The 18,997-nt window shown below is 56.0% G+C and overlaps 1 protein-coding gene across 4 annotated transcripts in view; it reads left to right on the plus strand.

The window, feature by feature from the left end:
* RIPOR3 (RIPOR family member 3) overlaps positions 1-18,997 on the plus strand; it is a 60,639-nt gene that overhangs the window by 16,843 nt on the left and 24,799 nt on the right. For 2 of the 4 annotated variants that reach the window (XM_036244244.1, XM_036244246.1), the window contains 2 exons: positions 6,363-6,489; positions 16,831-16,949. The exons of 1 other annotated variant lie outside the window; for it this stretch is intronic. In XM_036244244.1, coding sequence (XP_036100137.1) covers positions 16,840-16,949 — 110 coding nt within the window. In that variant the 5' untranslated portion in view covers positions 6,363-6,489; positions 16,831-16,839. The remainder of the gene's footprint in view (positions 1-6,362; positions 6,490-16,830; positions 16,950-18,997) is intronic. One more of the 4 variants, XM_036244247.1, reaches the window with a different exon arrangement.

Below are 18,997 nucleotides of genomic sequence, written 5' to 3' on the forward strand. Positions count from 1 at the left end.
AATCCCCATCCCCGAGAAATCAGTCAACAGCTCCATGTGTCCGCCATCAGTGAGCCCAGGCTCACTCCAGATGGCTGCTAACAGACTGCTTCTCCAAACAAACTCGGCATTCTTTTATTACTTTCATACCAGGAAGAAGGTTTGATCTTCAAAATAATGCACCCACGTCATTGATTAGGCTGGAAGAACTTGTTTGGCCATATTTAGAACCCACAGGGAGGCTGGAGATTACGTTTAGAACTGAACTCAGCTCCAGGGCCAGCAGCGCCGGGGCCTGGCACTCCGTCTTGCTGACTCCACGTGCTGCCTTGAGTTGGGCTGAATTTTCCCTCTGGCTCCTGCATCCACAGACTTCTTGTAGGGTAATGTAGCCTTCAAGGGTATGACCTGGATCTCAGCCTGTCTCGACTACTTATAAGCTGTGCAACTCGGGAAATGTGTTCAACCTCTCTGAGCAGTACTTCCATCATCTTTTTTTTTTTTTTTTAAATTAATTAATTTATTTTTGTTACAGATGTTTCTCCTTTTTCCCCCCACTGATACCCCCTCTCCCTCCCTCCCCACCCTGTCCTCAGCTTTGTTGTCCATGTCCATTGTGCATGCATACATGCATATAAGTTCTGTGGTTTATCTCTCCCCCACCACCCCCTATTCTGGGGATTGTCAGTCTGTACCCCACTTCCATGTCTCTGGGACTACCCCATCCCTCAGACTGTTATGTTCATTATATTCCACAAATAAGTGAGATCATATGATACTTGTCTTTCTCTGTTTGGCTTGTTTCACTTAGGATAATACTTTCCAGGTCCCTTCATGTCGTCTCAAAGGATAAGAGATCTTTCTTTCTTACAGCTGCATAGTACTCCATTGTGTATATGTACCACAGCTTTTTTATCCATTCGTCTACTGATGGACACTTGGGCTGTTTCCAGATCTTAGCTATTGTAAACAGTGCTGCTATGAACATGGGGGTATATATATTCTTCCTGATTGGTGTTTCAGGCTTCTTAGGGTATATTCCTACAAGTGGAATCTCTGGGTCAAAAGGCAGTTCAATTTTTAATTTTTTGAGGTAACACCATATTGTTTTTCATAGTGGCTGCACTAGTCTGCATTCCCACCAGCAGTGTACTAGAGTCCCCTTTTCTCCACACCCTCGCCAACACTTGTTGTTTGATGATTCGTTTCATCATCTTTTAAAGAAGGGGGGTGGGTAATAATAACATGTGCTTTGTAGGCTGTCATGCAGATTGATTAAGTTTTTTTTGTTATGGTAAAACATATATCACGTTAAATTTAGCATTTTAACCATTTAAAAAGGTACAGGTCTGTGGCATTATGTACATTCACACTGTTGTGCCACCATCACCACCCTTCGGAAGGTTTCCTTCTCCCCATGAAACTCTGTGCCCATGCAACACTACCATCACCCCCTCCCTCAGCCCATGGTAACCCCCATTCTGTTGGCCTCTATGAATTTGACTATTGCAGGAACCTCATATACACGGATCATACTATGCTTGTCCATTTTTGACTGGTTTACTCACTCAGCACACCGTCACGGTTCATCTGTACTGGAGCATGTGTCAGAATCCATCTCCTTTTCAAGGCTGAATAATATTCCATTTTAGCATATATTTCATTTTGTGCATCTGTTCATTTGTTGGTGGGCACGGGTTGCTCCCACCTGTTGCGGCTGTTGTGCATGATGCTGCTGTGAACACAGGTGTGCAGAAGTCTGTTTAAGACCCTCTTTTCACTTCTTGCCCAGAGGGTGATTAAGACAGTTTACAACAAGTCCTAAGCCCATGCTCGGCATAGTACATACCCAGTGTTAGAAAAATAGTGAGTAAAATGTTAACAAATGCAAATCAAGGAACTGAAATGACATTTTGCCTGTCAAATTAGCAACAGCATCCATGCAGCTGGGCTGTGGTGAGGTGGAATGTCCCGTACATGTCCATGGTGATCTTTCTGGAAAGCAACTCCCAGTGCTAAATGTGATCTATTGCGATTCTTGGAAGTGCTCATACCATTGACCCACTAATTCCACTTCTGAGAATTCATCCTAAAGACAGAACCTCGAATGCAGACCAAGATTTGAGTCTAGGGAAATTTGTCACAGCAATTTTTGTAATAGCGTGGAAGCAACCTCTGTTTCCATCCCTAGGGAACAGTTAAAAAATAATGTTAGTGTAGCCCTGCAATGGAATATTTTGTGGTTATTAAACAATGCTTATAAGAATCCTGAAAGGGGAAAAGGAAAGTATACAGATTGCATATATTTACCCTATAAAATAGGTATTGAGCATTTACTATGTGCTGGAAACTGCTAAGCTCTGTATGCACTTTCTCTTGTTTACTCCTTGAAACAACCCACAGAGGTACGTATTGTTCTGACTCTGTTTCACAGATGAGGAAACAGAGGTTCCAAGTGGTGATGTGACTGTCAGGGTCACATGGCCAGCAAGTGGCAAGGCCAGAACCCAAACCCTTAGGCTCCGAAGAGTAGACCAGAAATGAACTGTGTGCTAAAGGCTAGTCGTGGCTCCTTAGAAGAGGATTTTTACTTCCTTCCCTATAATTGTCTGTATTTTTCCCCCCAGAACCAGGGAGGGGGAAAAAAGGGAGCATATTATATAAAAAGGGAAGGAAAGAAGTCATTGCCTCTTGCAAGCAGGCATCTCTGCAGATAAAACACCCAGGCCCTGTGTCTGTCCCGTGTCATGAAGTCAGTTGGTGCCCATTGCTTTCTGGTTCAAGTAGAGCAGAGTGTCCTGGCTGCGTCTTCTGGCTGATTGCTTAATCATCACGGACCGACGCACACACACACCCGGCCCACTCCGCCCGAGACAGGAGAGGAGACGAAAGCCAGCAGTAGCCAAAACTCTGCTAGATCGATGCAGACTGTTAGAGGTGCAGCTTTCCAAAAAGCAGAGCTCAGTGAAATAAATATTTTTCCTGTGAGAAGAGGCTTAAGTCGGCGATCTTAACAACCCCCCAATTCATTCCAGATCCACTCCGAGTGGCTGGCGTCAGCGTGCGCATCTTGATGTACTTAGGCTCACTTAGTCAGTGCAGCGTGCCTGTGTGTCTGGCTGGCTTCTCCCACTCAGCAGTGTGCCAGGGGCGGTGGGCAGGAGGGCAAGGAGGGGTTGGTCCCTGGGGAACACTCTCCCCACTCCTCTGGCTCCCCACAACTTCTTGGGGCTCCCAACTTTCTCTAAACTGGAGGCCTGGTAATTCATCCACTTGTTTTGGCAAAGGCTCTGTTCTTTTAGTCCTGGAGACCATCTGCAGGAAGGATTTAGAATTGGGGACTTTGAAAACATACACACACGAGGCCTGGGTTATCTCAAAAATTGGGAGCTTCACTGTCCAGGGAAAAACTCATTGATTGATTCATTTGTTCACTTCCTCATGGTATATCCGTTTACTGGGCCACCTCCTAGGTGTGAGATTTGGTGCAAAGCAAGATGGTGCAAAGTTGCTGGACAGACAAGACCCATCCATTCATCTGTCCATCCATCCATCCATTCAGGAGATATTTCCGGAATGTTCCCTAGATGCTGGGCACTTTCTGAAAGTGCCGGGCCCGACGTCTTGGAGCTGTCCGTCCATCTAGCTGGATGACAGACAATTGGAAAATGTGTGTAGATATCAGACGGTCACCAGTGCTAAAGGAAAAATAAAGCAGCAAGAGAAGATTGGGAAATGGGGGGCAGGGGTGGACCCGCAGAGATGAGGGGCCAGGAAACGCCTCATGAGGGGGTGTATTTAAGTCACAACCTGCAGGAGGTGAGGAGAGATGACTTGGGAGGCCCAGGCACTAGTAACCGTGACTCACAGATCACAGAAGTCCCTTTTCAAAGATCTCTCAGTCCCAATTTTGCCAGTGAAAAGGTCTGTTTGTTGTAGTGTCTGTACGTCCTCCCCGAGACCCACTGCCCTGCCCCCGAATGGCAGAGCGTCGCGGCACCTGTGCCCACCTGAGCCCACGTGTGCCCACCTGCTCTCACGCTCAGTGTGCTGTTCTGCAGTCGTCCCTGAGTGTGTTGTCCCTGCTTACAAATGACCCTGGCTGTTCGTTTACGGTCAGAACTGAAGCGTCCTTTTAAAATGCACGTTTTGAAAAGTGAGTTGATTTAAAGAAAAGGGTTAAGTAACGAAGGCTACAGCTGTTCCTCGAATGAAATCTGGGGCACGCTGGCAGAAGACATGACCCCTGTCATCAAGTTGCTCAGAGAGCCTGACTCTGGGGATGAGCGCACTTGGGGTGACAGAAGCTGCGGCAGCGCCTCCCGGTCAGGGCCTGGGGAAAGGGCCAGCGGGCCCTGTGGCTCCCCTGGGAACAGGACAGCGGCCCAGAGGGGGAGCTGTCGGGGTGCCTGAAGGCAGGAGATTGGACCTGCCAGGGAGGGTCGTGCAGGGCACCAGGCAGAAGGAACAGGGTAAGCCAGGGCAGCGGGGGCGGGCAGGAGGACAGTCAGCCGAGCGGCGTGTGTTTTAGGGAGCAGAGCTGCCGGAGGGGGCAGGCCCTCGAGAGATCACCCCGACTTTCTACTCTCCCAGTAACTGATCCTAACACAGATTCTAAAACTCCCATTTACGGAGCACGGCTTGCTCGCATTTTCTCACGTGGTCTCAGCAGGCCCACGTGGTGGCACCGTGGTTATGGTCCTGTTCTACTGGTGGGAGCCGGGGGCTCAGGCCAAGTCACCTGTGCAAGGCCAGGCAGCGAGTAACAGCCAGAACTTTTTAAGAAATCCGTTTTTAAACATTGAGATATAACTCACCTCCCATAAAATTCACTCTTCTAAAGTGTATGGTTCAGTGTTTTTTTAGCATATTCACAAAGTTGAGCAACCATCACCACCATCTAATTCCAGAACATTCTCACCTCCCCCAAAAGAAATGCCGTAGCCATCGGCAGTCACTCCCGTTCTCTCTGCTCCCGGCCCCTGGCGACCACTGACCTGCTTCCTGTCTCTATGGATTTGCCTGTGCTGGACTTTCACATAAATGGTCATCATATGTGACCTTTTAGGTTTGGCTTCTTCCCATCCGCATAGTGTTCTCAAGATTCACCCACGTTGTAGCATAGATCCATGCTCCATTCTTTATATGGCCCACTAATATCCCACTGTGCGGACAGACCACATTTATTACTGTATCTATTCATCAGCTATGACATTTGGCCATTTTCTCCTCGGCTGTTAGGAATAATTCTGCCGAGGACGAGTGTACAGGTTTTATTGGACATGCACTCATTTCTCCTGGGTGTGCACCAAGGAGCGGACATGCTGGGCCGTCTCGTAACCTTCGTACCCATTGGAGGAACCGCCAGACCACCTTCCAGAGCTGCTGCCCCGTCTACACCCCACCAGCGGTGCCCAGGCCCCCGATCTGTCCGCACACTCAAGGGCAAGGCCTTGACCTCAGGCTGGAGACAGGGGCTGAGCAGCAGAACCCTCAAACCAAATGTCCTCCTCACGGAGTCGGTGCAGAGGGGACTCGAGGAAGGAGTTACACCCGGGCCTGACCCGGACCCTGATGGGGGGCAGTGATTCCCCAAGTGGCCTGTGACTCCCAGTCAGGGCTCATTCCTGTGTCCTGGTGCGGGTCGGGCTCTGCAGACCAGAGGCGCACGGTGGCCAGCTGGCCGTTGTCATTACGTACAGCGCTCGCGTGGCTGGGCATTCACTGCGTGCCCTGACCGTGCACTCCCCTCCCATGCCTGACACACGCTTAATCCCCACCCCCATTTTCCAGATGAGGGAACGGAGGCGCGGAGAGGTGAGGGGGTAGCGTGGCCACCATCACACAGCCGGGAGCTGAGCCTTGTCTCTGACCCCTAGACCATACCGGGAGGGCAGGCGGGGTAGGCGCCTTCCACTGGCGGGCCTCCTTCACAAACCCAGCAGCTCACCGTCCCCGTGGGGGGCTGCCCGTCCTGCAGGGCGGCACGCTGGCCCCAGGAGGCTGGGCTCCGCTCAGGCCGCCCGAGGCTGCCGTTCAGGTATCGGTCAAGCCGCGTCCTTGCCAGGAGGGTCCAGGACGAAGCTACGTCCGAGATCATTCTTGTTGGCGCCATTCAGGTCCATGCGGCTGTAGGACTGAGGTCCTGTCGTTGCTAGTTGTCAGCCGGGGCCACTTTCGGCTTTCCTTACCACGTGGCCTCCGGTCTTCAAAGCCAGAAAGAACCTCCTCACGCCGATCCCTCTCGTGCTTTAAACCTCTACGCCTGGAGGAGCATAATCAGAAGAGCCATATCCCATTATATTCACAGCCTGCGCCCACACCCCAGCAGGAGAGGGTTACTCCAGGTCAGAGTCACGGGGGTTACTGTTCTCCTGCCACAGGTCTGAGGTTCCAGTGATGGTGATGATGGGAGCTACAGGGAGGCTGGTGCTTTCTTTCCCTTGCTGAGAGCGCCGTGGTTTTCAGGCCGATTCTACATCTGCTGTAGCCCGACAGTGGTGCTGTGAGGTATGTGTTCTATCCCCAAATGCCCAATTAGTCGGCTGGGGCTGGAGCCCAGATCTTCTGACCCCCAGCCCAGGGCTCTTGGCATCCACAGCACCCCTGCCTCCACTGGCATCCTCAGACCTCATTACTGTCTTTGGAAGGAGCAAAGCACCTGTTTCCAGCCAACCCAGCCCTCAGGGAGCGCTCCCCTGTAAACTCAACACGTTGGGTCATCGAGGCTTTTACTGAGCTGGGCAGACCTCACCTCATTAAGCAGGAAAACCAGAAAAGCCCGAGGGGCGCAGAATCCAAGCAGCGTGCTTGCAGAGAGGCTCCCTTGGCGGGGGCCCAGACCCCACAGGGGAGGCGTCTGGCCCAGGCTGTGATGCCCGGGCCCAAAGGGAGGGCCACATTCTCCGGAGGGCAGTGTGTCAGGTTGCGGTCACCACTGTCCTGTGTCTGTGTGCGCCAGGCATTCTACTTGGAACTTGACATGGATGCCCAAGCGTCAGCCCCTGGGCGCCCCATCTCCTGGACTTCTTGTGGCATACCCCTCCCTGGAATATTTAAACCTGGCGAGACCCCAGCGGGAAACCCAGGCCCCTGCCTGCTCCCTGATTCTCCACAATCCCCAGGGATTCTTTAGGGGCTTAGCATTTCTTCCACTCACCTTCGTGCCGATGTGTTCTCCCCGAAGCAGCGCTAACACGAGGCTTTTGAAACAGCAGACTTGGGAGATATCGGTTGTGAGCCGGTGTAAAAATATCTGGCCCACTGATGGATCCAGACAACCAGGCCTGGAAATGGCCTGAACCGGGGGCTCAGCAACCCAGGACGGATTCACAGCAGACAGTCGCATCCGGGCCCACCGCAGCCAGGATGGAAACCCAGCATGGTCCGGGCCCTGTCCTGCTCCAGCCTCCTTTCCAGGGAGGGCCTGGCATGGCCTTGTGCCTCCCCTCGGTGAGGGGACCATGGGGACCGACAGCAGCAGGCAAGAACTAAATCCCCCAAGGGAAAACAGGGTGCCATCGGGAAGAAGGTCCACAGAATTTGGGGTCCTGGGAATCCAAGGGAAGCACACTTGGAAATATAGCCTAGAATCCCCATCCTTTGCCCGGAGAATTTCATGTGCTGTCCCCTTGCCACCCCAAAACCTTCCCCTTCTCTAGCCGTCAGTCGTCACACTCACATTTCTGCCTTTTCTTACTCGGGAACAGTCTAGCGTCCCCCCCCTCCCCCCCATTGCTTGGGGCCAACCTCGACACAGCCAAAACCTCATTCAACTGCTGGGCTCAACAGAGTGTATTCTACCGGTTACGTGTTGAATCGTATCCCCCAAAACATATGTTGATGTCGCACCCCCCTGTACCTGTGAATGTGACCTTATTTGCAAATAGGATCTTTGCAGATGTACCCAGGTTAGGGGAGGTCATTAGGGTGAGCCCTAATCCAATGTGGCTGGTGTCCCTGTAACAGAGGGAAAGGCCTTGTGAAGACAGACACGCAGGGAGAACACCGTGCACGCACAGAGGCCGAGGCTGGAGGGGTGCAGCCACAAGCCAGGAAGTGATGGCCACCACCGGACCTGGAAGAGGCCAGGAACAACTCTCCTTGAGTCGTTGGAGCACGGCCTTCCAGCCTCCAGCACTGCGGGACTCTACATTTCTGTTGCTTCAAGCCGCCCAGCGTGGGGTCTCAGTTACAGCAGCTGCAGAGAATGAATACACCTCCCCACGCTCCTACCCTGAGCAGTGCAGAGCAGTAGGAAAGGCTGTCAGTTATAGTTTGGCTTTTCCTTTTAATGGGGAGAAAAATGCGTGTCCTCGCAACTGTAAAGGAAGGTGGTTGCAATGGCTTCCATTCTATGAATAAGGAAACTGAGGCTCAGAGGACAAGGGACTTCTCCAAGTCAAATGGTTAGAAAGAGGTAAAGGCTACACTTGAACTTGGGTTTTTTGACCCCAGAGACTTATGTTCATCCCCTCTCCGTGACTCTGCGATGTGTATGTCACAGGTTATTGCAGAGTCCCCAAATCCTGGTCCCCTGATGTCACTTTTTTTTTTTTTTAATATGAGTTTGGAGCTTAGCACAATCCTCGTCCTCATCCCTGTGGGAACTACCTGTTCTTGCCCCATTTTTTGTAACACGATCCTCTATAAAGCAAGCCCTCTTTCGTTACAAAATTTTCATTGCAAAATTGGCAATTTTTCTTCCCAAACTGGAGCTGCATTCCCACCAAAATCATCTCCCAATAGACCCAAGCAAGAATGTTTGGCAAAGAGGGAATTAATTGATAAACAGCTGGTGGTACACAAACTCCGGAGTCAGCCTGGAAAGTTTTGCAACACTTTTGGAAACTCCAGGATGACAATTCCGGCACACGTTGTTTATGTCAGGCTGTTGAGCCACATAGATATCCCATGTGCTTGGGAACCCACTGGCTTCCGTCCCAAGGGTGAGCATGGAACCCCTCTTTTGCTTTTGTGGGCATTTGCAGAGGCTGGTAGAACAGGGCTACAGTACCCGGGGAGACCAGTAGGGGGTCTTCTTCCAACAGGAAATGGATTTAAGGCTGAAGATTCTAGAAATTCAAGGTTAGGATTCTAGAAAATAAGTCTGTTTGGGAGAAAAATCGACTCTCCTTACAGTGTAGGTTAACCATCTGGCATAAAGAGGTGTGAAAAAAATCTGACTTTTCCTGCCCCGTGCCCCGAGGGAGGCCCTGGAGCGGGAGCCAGGTGCCTGGGGCAGCCTCTCTCCGCCCAGCACCCAGAGGACAGGGAAACCGCACATCCCTCGGTCGAAAGACGAACCAGAACAGCAGGCTGGCTGGCTTTATCTCTTGTAAATTGTTTACCTCGGGACGACCAGATGGCTCATCTCTTGTTGAACCCTTGACCATTTCCCGTGCTAACAGCCCCTCTCCACCGGACCACGTGTCTGTGCAGGCGGCCGGAGCCTGCTATTGGGGGAGCCTCGGGCATTCCAGGGGGTTGACTCAGTGGGCCATGGATCCTCATGGGACTCAGGGTGTAGGCGAGGCCACCAGCCAGTGGGGTGTGGTGAGGACGGAGAGCAAGTCCTGATGGACACCGGGCTCCTCCAGTGTGGTCCCCTTTACCTGTCACCATGGAAGTGCCCAAAATATGCCTGAACGCCAAGATTTCCCATCTGCCCCCACCCCTACCTGGCTGTGTGAGGGTGGAAACCTGCTTCCCCTCTCCCAGCCGCAGCGTCAGCTGTCAGAGGTGGGGGAGGGGTGTGGGGGAGGGGTGTGGGGACATCTCTTCCTGCCAGCCTCCCAGGCTGGGCGGGGGTGGAAGAAAATAGGCCGATCGTGGAAACGCCCGCCGTCTCTGCTGCTCTTCTGATGACAAGACCCGGTTGTTGACTAATGTTTGAGGGGTGAGAAGGGGGCCCAGTGGGGTGCACTTGCCTTCCTGGGAGCTCGTGGAGATCTCTGGGGGCCTTTCTGGAGGCGGTATCTCCTTCAGGGTGGTTTGGGGGTGGTGTGGGGGTGAGATTTTAATTCTAAGCATGCCCAGAAGCCTGGAGCCTGGGGTGGGGTGTGAGAAAGCTGATGGATATTTTATGAAATTTTTTTTTTTTTACTCCTCCCCTAAGGATATGTTCCCATTGATTTTTAGATGGAGTGGGAGGGAGGGAGGGAGAAAGAGAGAGAAACAGCGATGTGAGAGAGACACTGATTGGTTGCCTCTCGAAGGACCCCAACCGGGGCCGGGGATTGAACCTGCAGCCCAGGTGCGTGCCCTTGACTGGGAATCGAACCTGAGACCCTTTGGTCAGTGGGCCGACGTTCTGACCGCTGAGTCAAGCCGGCCAGGGCCTGATGGGAATTTTAAGAAGCTCACTCTGTCTTCCTGTGGGGCAGAGGGCGGGGGGCAGATTCAGGGGTTCTGAGAAGCAGGGCGGCAGGGAAACCCCCTCACTGAGCCCGAGGGCAGAGGGCTCTGGAGGACTCACAGCCTGGCCGGCTCTCACCCAGGCAGCGAGGCTGTGGCGGCACAGATTAGAGGCGTCATCCCAGAGGCCAGAAAGCAGACTCCACACTAAGACACGGGAGGAAAGTGTTGGTAGACCGGGCACCTAATTATTGGAAGCTTCTGCTACACACACACGCGCCCCTCATTAAGAATGAGCTAAGCCCTGGTCAGTTTGACCCAGCCGTTAGAGTGTTGGCCTGCAGACCAGAGAGCCGCGGGTTCGATTCCAGTCGAGGGCACGTACCTCGGTTGTGGTTTGGTCCCGGTGCTGGTCGGGATCATGTGGGAGGCAACCAATTGATGTATCTCTCTCTCTCTCCCCATTTCTTTTACTCTATCTGAAGATAAATGGAAAATATCCTCGGGTTAGGATTTAAAAAAAAAAGAATGCATTAAACAGCGAGTGCGGGGCTGGTCGGGATCATGCGGGAGGCAACCAATTGATGTATCTCTCTCACGTTGATGTCTCTCTCTCTCTCTCTCTCTCTCTCTCTCTCTCTCCATTTCTTTTACTCTATCTGAAGATAAATGGAAAATATCCTCAGGTTAGGATTAAAAAAAAAGAATGCATTAAACAGCGAGTGCGGGGCTGGGTGAAAACCGAGAAAGGCTCACCGTCCTGGATCTCCAGACAGGTCCGTGCAATCAATAAGAAAACTCTAGCTAACGGGACAAAGGAAGATGCAAACTGGTGGATCCCGGAAGAGGAGCTTCTAAAGACGGTGGGCCCAGGGATCTCATTAGGAACCAGGGAAATGCAAGTGGACAAATGAAGCCCCCCATTGGGTAGGGGGGGAAGTGGGCCACAAGGGCAGGCAGATGTGAGCCTAAACAGGACTCCTCAGGGAGGGGAGGCCTCCCCACAGACGCCAGATGGGTGGGGGGCTGTGCTCTCATAGTGCAGACATGATTCCTTCTGAGGGCCCAGTTTACTGACCTGTAGGTTTAGGCCTGTAGTTGAAAGGTCGGACCCAGAGCCAGGCTACCTCCACTTAAACTCCTCAGTCCCAAGGCCCTGAACGGGACAGAGTGGAACCCACAGCATCACGTCTTGGTGGGGGTCAGATGAGCTAGGTCAGGTCAAGGGCGAGGTCCGGCCTGACTCTCAGTGCTGGTCTCTGCTAGGGCCGGGGCGTTGGGAGTGGGGAGAGGGGCAGACACACTGAGAGAAGGGGGAGAAGCCACAGAGGGCTGACCTGATCAGCAGGCTTGGGTGGGAAGGAGCTGGAGAACGCACCTGTGGGCTGGAGGGAGGACTGTTTGGGGGCAGACAGATCGGAGCCCAGGAGAAGCTGGAGGACAGCCCCTGTGGTGACTTCCACGGGCCCCGAGCACCTTAGCCTTCATGGAACTCTAATACAAAGTATTGAATAGTGTATATTGTGACAAATTGGTATAGAGCTGTACATATTACATAATGAAATACATGCTACTGATATATAAATAACGATATATCCAACATCCAGACATTTTCCTGGGGCCCCGCACGGGGCCCGCAGCCCGGAGAGAGGAAGCCGAGCCTCGTCCGCAGCCGGCCGCAGGAGGGATTCTTTCCCGGTGTCCGGCTCTGGTGGCCCGCTGCCGGGGCAGGCCCTGGGTCCCTGGCATTCTGGAGAATCCGGTGGTTTGCGTGGTGCGGAGTGCTGGCCGAGGCGGCCCGCCTGGCTTGAATCCCAGTCCTGCCCGTGTTGAGCCGCCCGCCCTGGCGTGCGCCCATGGTGGTCAGGTTCTTCTGGAGACAAAGGGGGACGGTCTTTGGGTCTCTCCTCGAGGCCAGGTGGGGTGACACGGAAGGCAGGTCTCACACAGAAATGTCACAGCAAATGGGTCCCAAGGAGGAGTCTGGACTCCCTTCCAAGTCCAAGTGCCCGGTCTCAGGCCTCCAGGCTCTTGTCCATGTCCCGTGCATGCGTTCATGTGTGTACATGCGTGTTCGCAGGGTGGGGTGGCAGAAGCCCAGTGGGAGCTGCAGGCCCAGGGCCCCTCCGGGAACGCCAGGCTGCCAGGTCCCTCAGGCTCCCACACCCTACCGGGCAAGGGGAAGAAGCGGACAATATTTGAAGTCAACCGAATAAGGTGTCTTCAGTCTCTCTCCCTTCACCCATGAAAACGGCCGCGTGACAGGCATTGTGATCGTCCACGGGCCGTAGTGCAGATCTGAAGGGCTGCCTCTAGCACGGTGGTTCCCACCGGAGGGGGCGCTGTCTCCCAGGGGACACGCGGCAGCATCTGCAGACACCCTTGGCTGTCACAGCAGGAGACGAGAGAGCACTTGGCATCCAGGGGGGACGCTGCTAAATACACATGACAACCGGGCACAAGGAATGGTCCGGCCCCAGTGTCAGCGGTGCCACCCAGCTGCTGGCCCAGGGCCAGCGCTCGTAAGTGTGGATTGTCGTCAGCGCTGTTGCTGGTTTCACTGTTCGACATCCGACAGAGGCGCCTGACCTGGGCGTGGCCTCACCCCGTCCTCCCGTGGTGTCTCTGGGCACTGCCTCGTCCTCAGTTACCCTCACTCATTCAGCTTCACCCTCCTGCCCAGCCCCATGTTGTCCCCGGTCCTACAGGGGACCGGGGCGGGGGGGGGGTTGGCGTTTGGGAGGAGATTCAGCTGTCCCTCTGTGTCTCAGAGGCCTGGCTTTGGTCCTCACCTCTGTTATTCCCCATCCTGCCCCCCACCCCATCCCCAGCACCTGCACGCACCCCACCCCCATGGCAGCTCAGGGGGCTCCTGCCCCAAAGAGTAGTGTCTCTTCCCAGTGACCCCCAACCCGGTGACGGGAGGGAGTCGCCCGTGGTCAGGGCAGTGACGGGCCATTTAAATTAAAACACCCTCTGGACGTTTCACAGAATCATGAGTCATCTTTATCCGTAACACACAGGAGAGTCCCTGGGAGTGAGGACGATATTGATGAACCTTAAACCTTTTTTTTTGAAGAGGAGCGTTCTCCTCTGATCTGGGGTCAATGGCCTCTGGACAAAAGGACACGCGGGGGCAGCTTCTCGGCCGAATGACTGTGCAGGCAAAGACGGCTGTTTCCTTCAAATTGGCATTTTCTTCTCATTCTGAGGGATGCACGCCCCTTGCAGAGTGTGGGTGAGGCGGTTTCAGTGAAAACCGAGACCTTGTGGCGTGTCATGGACATCTTGCTGTGTTTCACTCGCATCTTATTTCGCACGTCGTTACTCTTCCAAGTCCCATTCCTGATGGCCACACAGCCGTCTCGTGGGCTGAGCCTTGGGTCGCTCACCCTTCCCCTTGCATTTGGCCATTTGAGGCCGCAAGGGGCACAGGTGTGGTGTGAAGTCCGGTGCGGCGGCCTCCCTGTGCCCTCATGCGGTCACTCAGGTGACGGGCCCTCACCGCACCTGCAGGTCTGAGTCGCAGTGGGACGTGAACCCTCCCAGGCCTGCCGTGGGCAGAGGGTCACAGGGGGGACCCCAGCCGGAGAAGACCGGCTAGCTTCCAGAGCCACCTCCCCAGGACGCCCAGGCCTCACGTCTCAACTCACATTCCTCATCCCGGGCTATTTTGCTAAAATAGCTAAACCAGAGGGGCTATTTTGGAAACTTCTATAAGCAAACTAAGCCCTGGCTGGCATTTGAGCGGATATGAAAGAGCCCTAAGTGAGGGGCTCGGGCATAAAAGCTGCCCAGCCCTGGGAGCCCAGCCGTTAAATTTAGAAGCCTCACCTCCAAATGAGGTGAAATTGCAGGTTCCCTCCGGCGGGCGGTGGCTCCGGCCGGCGAGAGCACAGATTTAGTGGAGAGGGCTCAGGCTCCCTGCACCGGCCACACGCTGGGGCAAGAGGCCCGGACAGTCCCCAGAGTCTGGGGACAGCTGGCTGCGTGAGAAGCCCCTCCAGCTGTCTGGCTTCCCTGCGCCCACCAGCTACGCCCCGCGTCCGGGTTTCCAGGCCAGAGAGAGGCAGCGAGGGACACCCGGGTAGAGGCAGTCCTGTCTGCCACTGAAGGTTTGGGACCTGCATGACTTCTGTGCCTGTCTCCTCTCCCAGGGGCCAGCGAGGCCTCTGGCTTGTCCCTCCAGGGCTGCTCTGCTCACAACCCAGCAGCTAGAGGGTTAATGCCAGGCGCAGCAGGGGAGGGTGAAGGAGGGGGCCTGCAGGCGGAGGGAGTCTCCCAGGTGCCCAGTTCTCAGTGGTCAGCACCCATCTCGAATAATGATTAAACGGGAATATAACCCTTGGTCAAAGGTGACCAGCCTTCTTTGGGGCTGGTCAGGGGCTGCCCCTGAGGGTGCCTGAGATTCCAGGGGTCTCAGCTAGGCCCCCCTCAGTCCCCTTCACGCACCTACTTCCATTCTGAGGCCCTCGCCTCCCCCTCAGCCTGGGTCTGGCTCACGGCAAGCGGCAGCCAGGGCAACTTAGCATGGAGTGGCCGGGCGCTGGAGTCTGTCCTGCCCAGGTTCAAATGTCAGCTCTGGGGTTTCTTACCTGCGTGACCTTGGATGAGTCATTTGCCCTTGTCTCTGAGCCTCGGTTTCTTTATCTGCAAAATGGGAATAATAATCGTACTTGCTTCCTAGAGTGTGGGGGAGAACAGATTTGAGCCCTCAGAGCAGGTAGCGGGCAGAGTGCCGGCTACCCAGGGTCGGCCGTCAGAAGCTGCTGCTTTTGAACATAACGTATGATTGGGGCACAGCTATGCTCATTCATGTCCGTGTCGTCTGTGGCTGCTATTGCTCTAAACGGTCGAGCTGAGTTGTTGTGACAAAGACCATATGGCCTGCAGAACCGAAAAGATTTCCTCTCTGGTTGTTTGCAGAAAGCGTTTGTCCACCCTTGGCGTCTAGCATGTTGCGGAAATTCGTACTTTTCTACCCTCATCTTTGTTCTCCTACTGTCTGCAGAGCCCGGTGACGTGGGGAGGCAGCCTCAGCTTCCGGTCCCTGTCCTCTGGTCCCATGAAGATGTGTTGTGAATCCCCCCAGACTCCCCCCCGGCTGTCCACACCCCACCACTGACTTGGCCATCTCCCTCCCTTCCCTCCTGTTCCCTTGCCCAGCCGGGGGGGAGGAGGTCAAGCCGTTTGAGAAGGTTCACCCAGAGCAGGTGCTGAGGGTGGTGGGGACAGATGCATCCTGATACCTGCTTACCCATCAGCAGGGAAAGAGCCGAATGTATTCCAGGCAGAGGCCCCGACCTGAGCAAAGGTGTGGAGACGGGGCTCCGCTGGGGTGCAGGCGGTGTGGAGTGCAGGGGCCTCACCACAGGACCAGGCGGGAGTCGGTGGGGTGGGGCTTTTCCATAGGTTTGACCTGGGCACTGGGGTCTCTGGAACCCCGGCGGCCCCGCCCTGGCTGAGGAGTACGGCATGAAACCGTAGCAGCAGAGATTTAGGTTAGATACGGAGCAGAGCTCTCCAAGGTCCGGGCTGGAAGATGCCCGGAGATAGTCCCGAGGGATGCGGTGGCTTTTTCCCATCTAGAGATGGTATGGAAACAAGAGAAGACACCAGGTTCTAGGCTGGCCTCATTGCAGCCTGGGTCAGACGTGGGGCAGTGGGGCAGGGGCTTCTGGGAGCCTTGGATGCCTGCAGCCTGCTGATGGGAATTGGGCTTTGTCACCCCCTGCTCAAAACCCTCCTATGGCTCCAGGTGCCCTCGCCCCGTTGTAGGCGGACGTTCTCCTCCGTGACCTGCGCTCTGCTGGCCTCCAACCTCACCTGAACATCTGTCTGCTTCTGGGTTACACCATGTCAGCTGCCTCTCCTGGCCTGACCATGCTGTTCCCTCTGCCTCAGAGACCCTTCCTTCTCCTCCCCTCTCTCCTCCTCAGCCTTTCCTTCTCAGCTCTTGGTCGCCTCCTCCATGGCCAGGCCAAGGGCCCCCTGGTTACAGTAGGAAGTCCACTATCGACTCCCTCCTGTAACCGTCCGGGGCTCGCTGGCCGCCTTGCTGGGCGGGGAGCCCCGAAGGGCAAGAACTCGCCTGTCTGCTCAGGGTGTGTTTCCAGCCTGGTGTCTGGCACACAGTAGGTGCTCAGTGAGGATTCGAGGGGGGGTGAGGGTCCCTGGCAGAGAGGAGCATCAGAGGGGGAGGGAGAGGAGCTGGGGTCAGGAGCTGCTGTCTTCCCCCACACAAGGACGCAGCATTACTCGGGCATTAAGAACCTGAGCAGAGTAGGGACCTGGGTTCGAATGTCACTCACTCCTGCTGTTCTTCCCAAGTCTGTTCTCTAACCTCACCAAGACTCAGTTTCCTCATCTGTGAGCTGGGGACAGTACTAGCCACGCCCTCTCTGTCGTAACAGCCTTGGAGGCCATGGTGGAGGCCGTTGGTCAGCTCTCACCAGGTGGCGGTGCCAGGCTGACCGTCCTGTCCTCTCCCTGTAGGTGACAGCCATGTCGGTGAGGGTGCGGTTCCTGTCCTCCGGGGACGCAGGGGCCGTGGGGGTCGTGGGCCGGAGCGCCTCCTTCGCGGGCTTCAGCAGTGCGCAGAGCCGCAGGATCGCGTAAGTTCTGCTGGGGGGCTGGGGGGCTCTTTCCGGGGCTGGGCAGGGACAGCAGGGACCTCCTCCCTCCGCCAGCTGTCCTGAGGCTCACTCCCACGCCAGGCCTGCAGCCCAGGACAGAACGTGCGTGGTGGTGGGTCGTGTGTCTGTGCGTCTGTGACTCTCGGTGTTGGAGAAACCTATCTGGCCCACCTGGCAGAGCACAATACCGAGGCTCAGAGAGGTGGAGCCACTCACGCAGGGTCACACAGCCAGACTGACGCAGGGTTGGAACTCGGGCTCCTGGGGGCGGGGTTACGATGGAACGTTCTTCCTGCTTGAAAAAATGGGAAACGGAGCCACCGACCCCAGCTCTGTGACCGGGGCAAGTGACTTCACCCCTCTGAGTCTTGGTTTCCTCGTAAGTGAAATGGGGACCACAAATGTCCCTCCCCCACGGGGTTGTCACGAGAGCACAAGAGGTGCCAGATGGCAAGCAGCTAGCACACGCCGGCACACACCTGGCACACACCGGCACACACCTGGCACACACCGGCACACACCTGGCACACGCCGGCACACACCTGGCACACATTGGCGCACACCTGGCCCACGCCGGCCCACACCTGGCCCACGCCGGCACACACCGGTGCACACCTGGCACACACCTGGCACACATTGGCACACGCCGGCGCACACCTGGCACACACCTGGCACACACCTGGCACACTCTGGCACACACCTGGCACACATTGGCACACGCCGGCACACACCTGGCACACGCCGGCGCACACCTGGCACACACCTGGCACACACCTGGCACACATTGGCACACACCTGGCACACATTGGTGCACACGTGGCACACATTGGCACACGCCGGCGCACACCTGGCACACACCGGCGCACACCTGGCCCACGCCGGCACACACCGGTGCACACCTGGGACACACCTGGCACACACCTGGCACACTCTGGCACACACCTGGCACACATTGGCACACGCCGGCGCACACCTGGCACACTCTGGCACACACCTGGCACACATTGGCACACGCCGGCACACACCTGGCACACGCCGGCGCACACCTGGCACACACCTGGCACACTCTGGCACACACCTGGCCCACGCCGGCCCACACCTGGCCCACGCCGGCACACACCTGGCACACACCTGGCACACATTGGCACACGCCGGCGCACACCTGGCCCACGCCGGCGCACACCTGGCCCACGCCGGCACACACCGGTGCACACCTGGCACACACCTGGCACATTCTGGCACACACCTGGCACACATTGGCACACGCCGGCACACACCTGGCACACTCTGGCACACACCTGGCACACATTGGCACACGCCGGCGCACACCTGGCACACACCTGGCACACTCTGGCACACACCTGGCACACATTGGCACACACCTGGCACACATTGGCGCACACGTGGCACACGCCGGCGCACACCTGGCCCACGCCGGCACACACCTGGCACACATTGGCGCACACCTGGCACACGCCGGCGCACACCTTCCCCACGCCGGTGCACACCTGGCCCATGCCGGCACACACCGGCACACACCTGGCACACTCTGGCACACATTGGTACACACCTGGCACACGCCAGCGCACACCTGGCACACACCGGCGCACACCTGGCACACGGCCCACACCTGGCCCACGCCGGCACACGCTGGCGCACACCTGGCACACGCTGGCCCACACCTGGCCCACACCGGCACACACTGGCACACGCCAGCACATGGCAGGTGCTTGTGGGAAATTTTCAGAGGAGGAGGAGCAGCCTCTGTGGAGACGGACCTGGGTCGGTGCTGACCCTCTGGATGTGCGGTCATGGCTGCTCTGCCACGTGTCTCCCCAGCTGAAGGGCATCCCCGGGAAGAAGCTGCGTTTCTGCTTCGGGGCCACTGCCCCGTCAGCCCAAGCAGCCTGGCCTGGCTCCAGGGCTCGGTGCAGCCATGGCGACCTCTCCTCTCCGGCCTTTGCACAGGCTGTGCCCTCCGCCTGGAGCTCTCTTCCGTCTTCACCTGCCCAGGTCCTGCTTGATCT

The sequence above is a fragment of the Molossus molossus genome, unplaced genomic scaffold (assembly GCF_014108415.1).
Source record: "Molossus molossus isolate mMolMol1 unplaced genomic scaffold, mMolMol1.p scaffold_m16_p_6, whole genome shotgun sequence".
Classification (NCBI taxonomy): domain Eukaryota; kingdom Metazoa; phylum Chordata; class Mammalia; order Chiroptera; family Molossidae; genus Molossus; species Molossus molossus.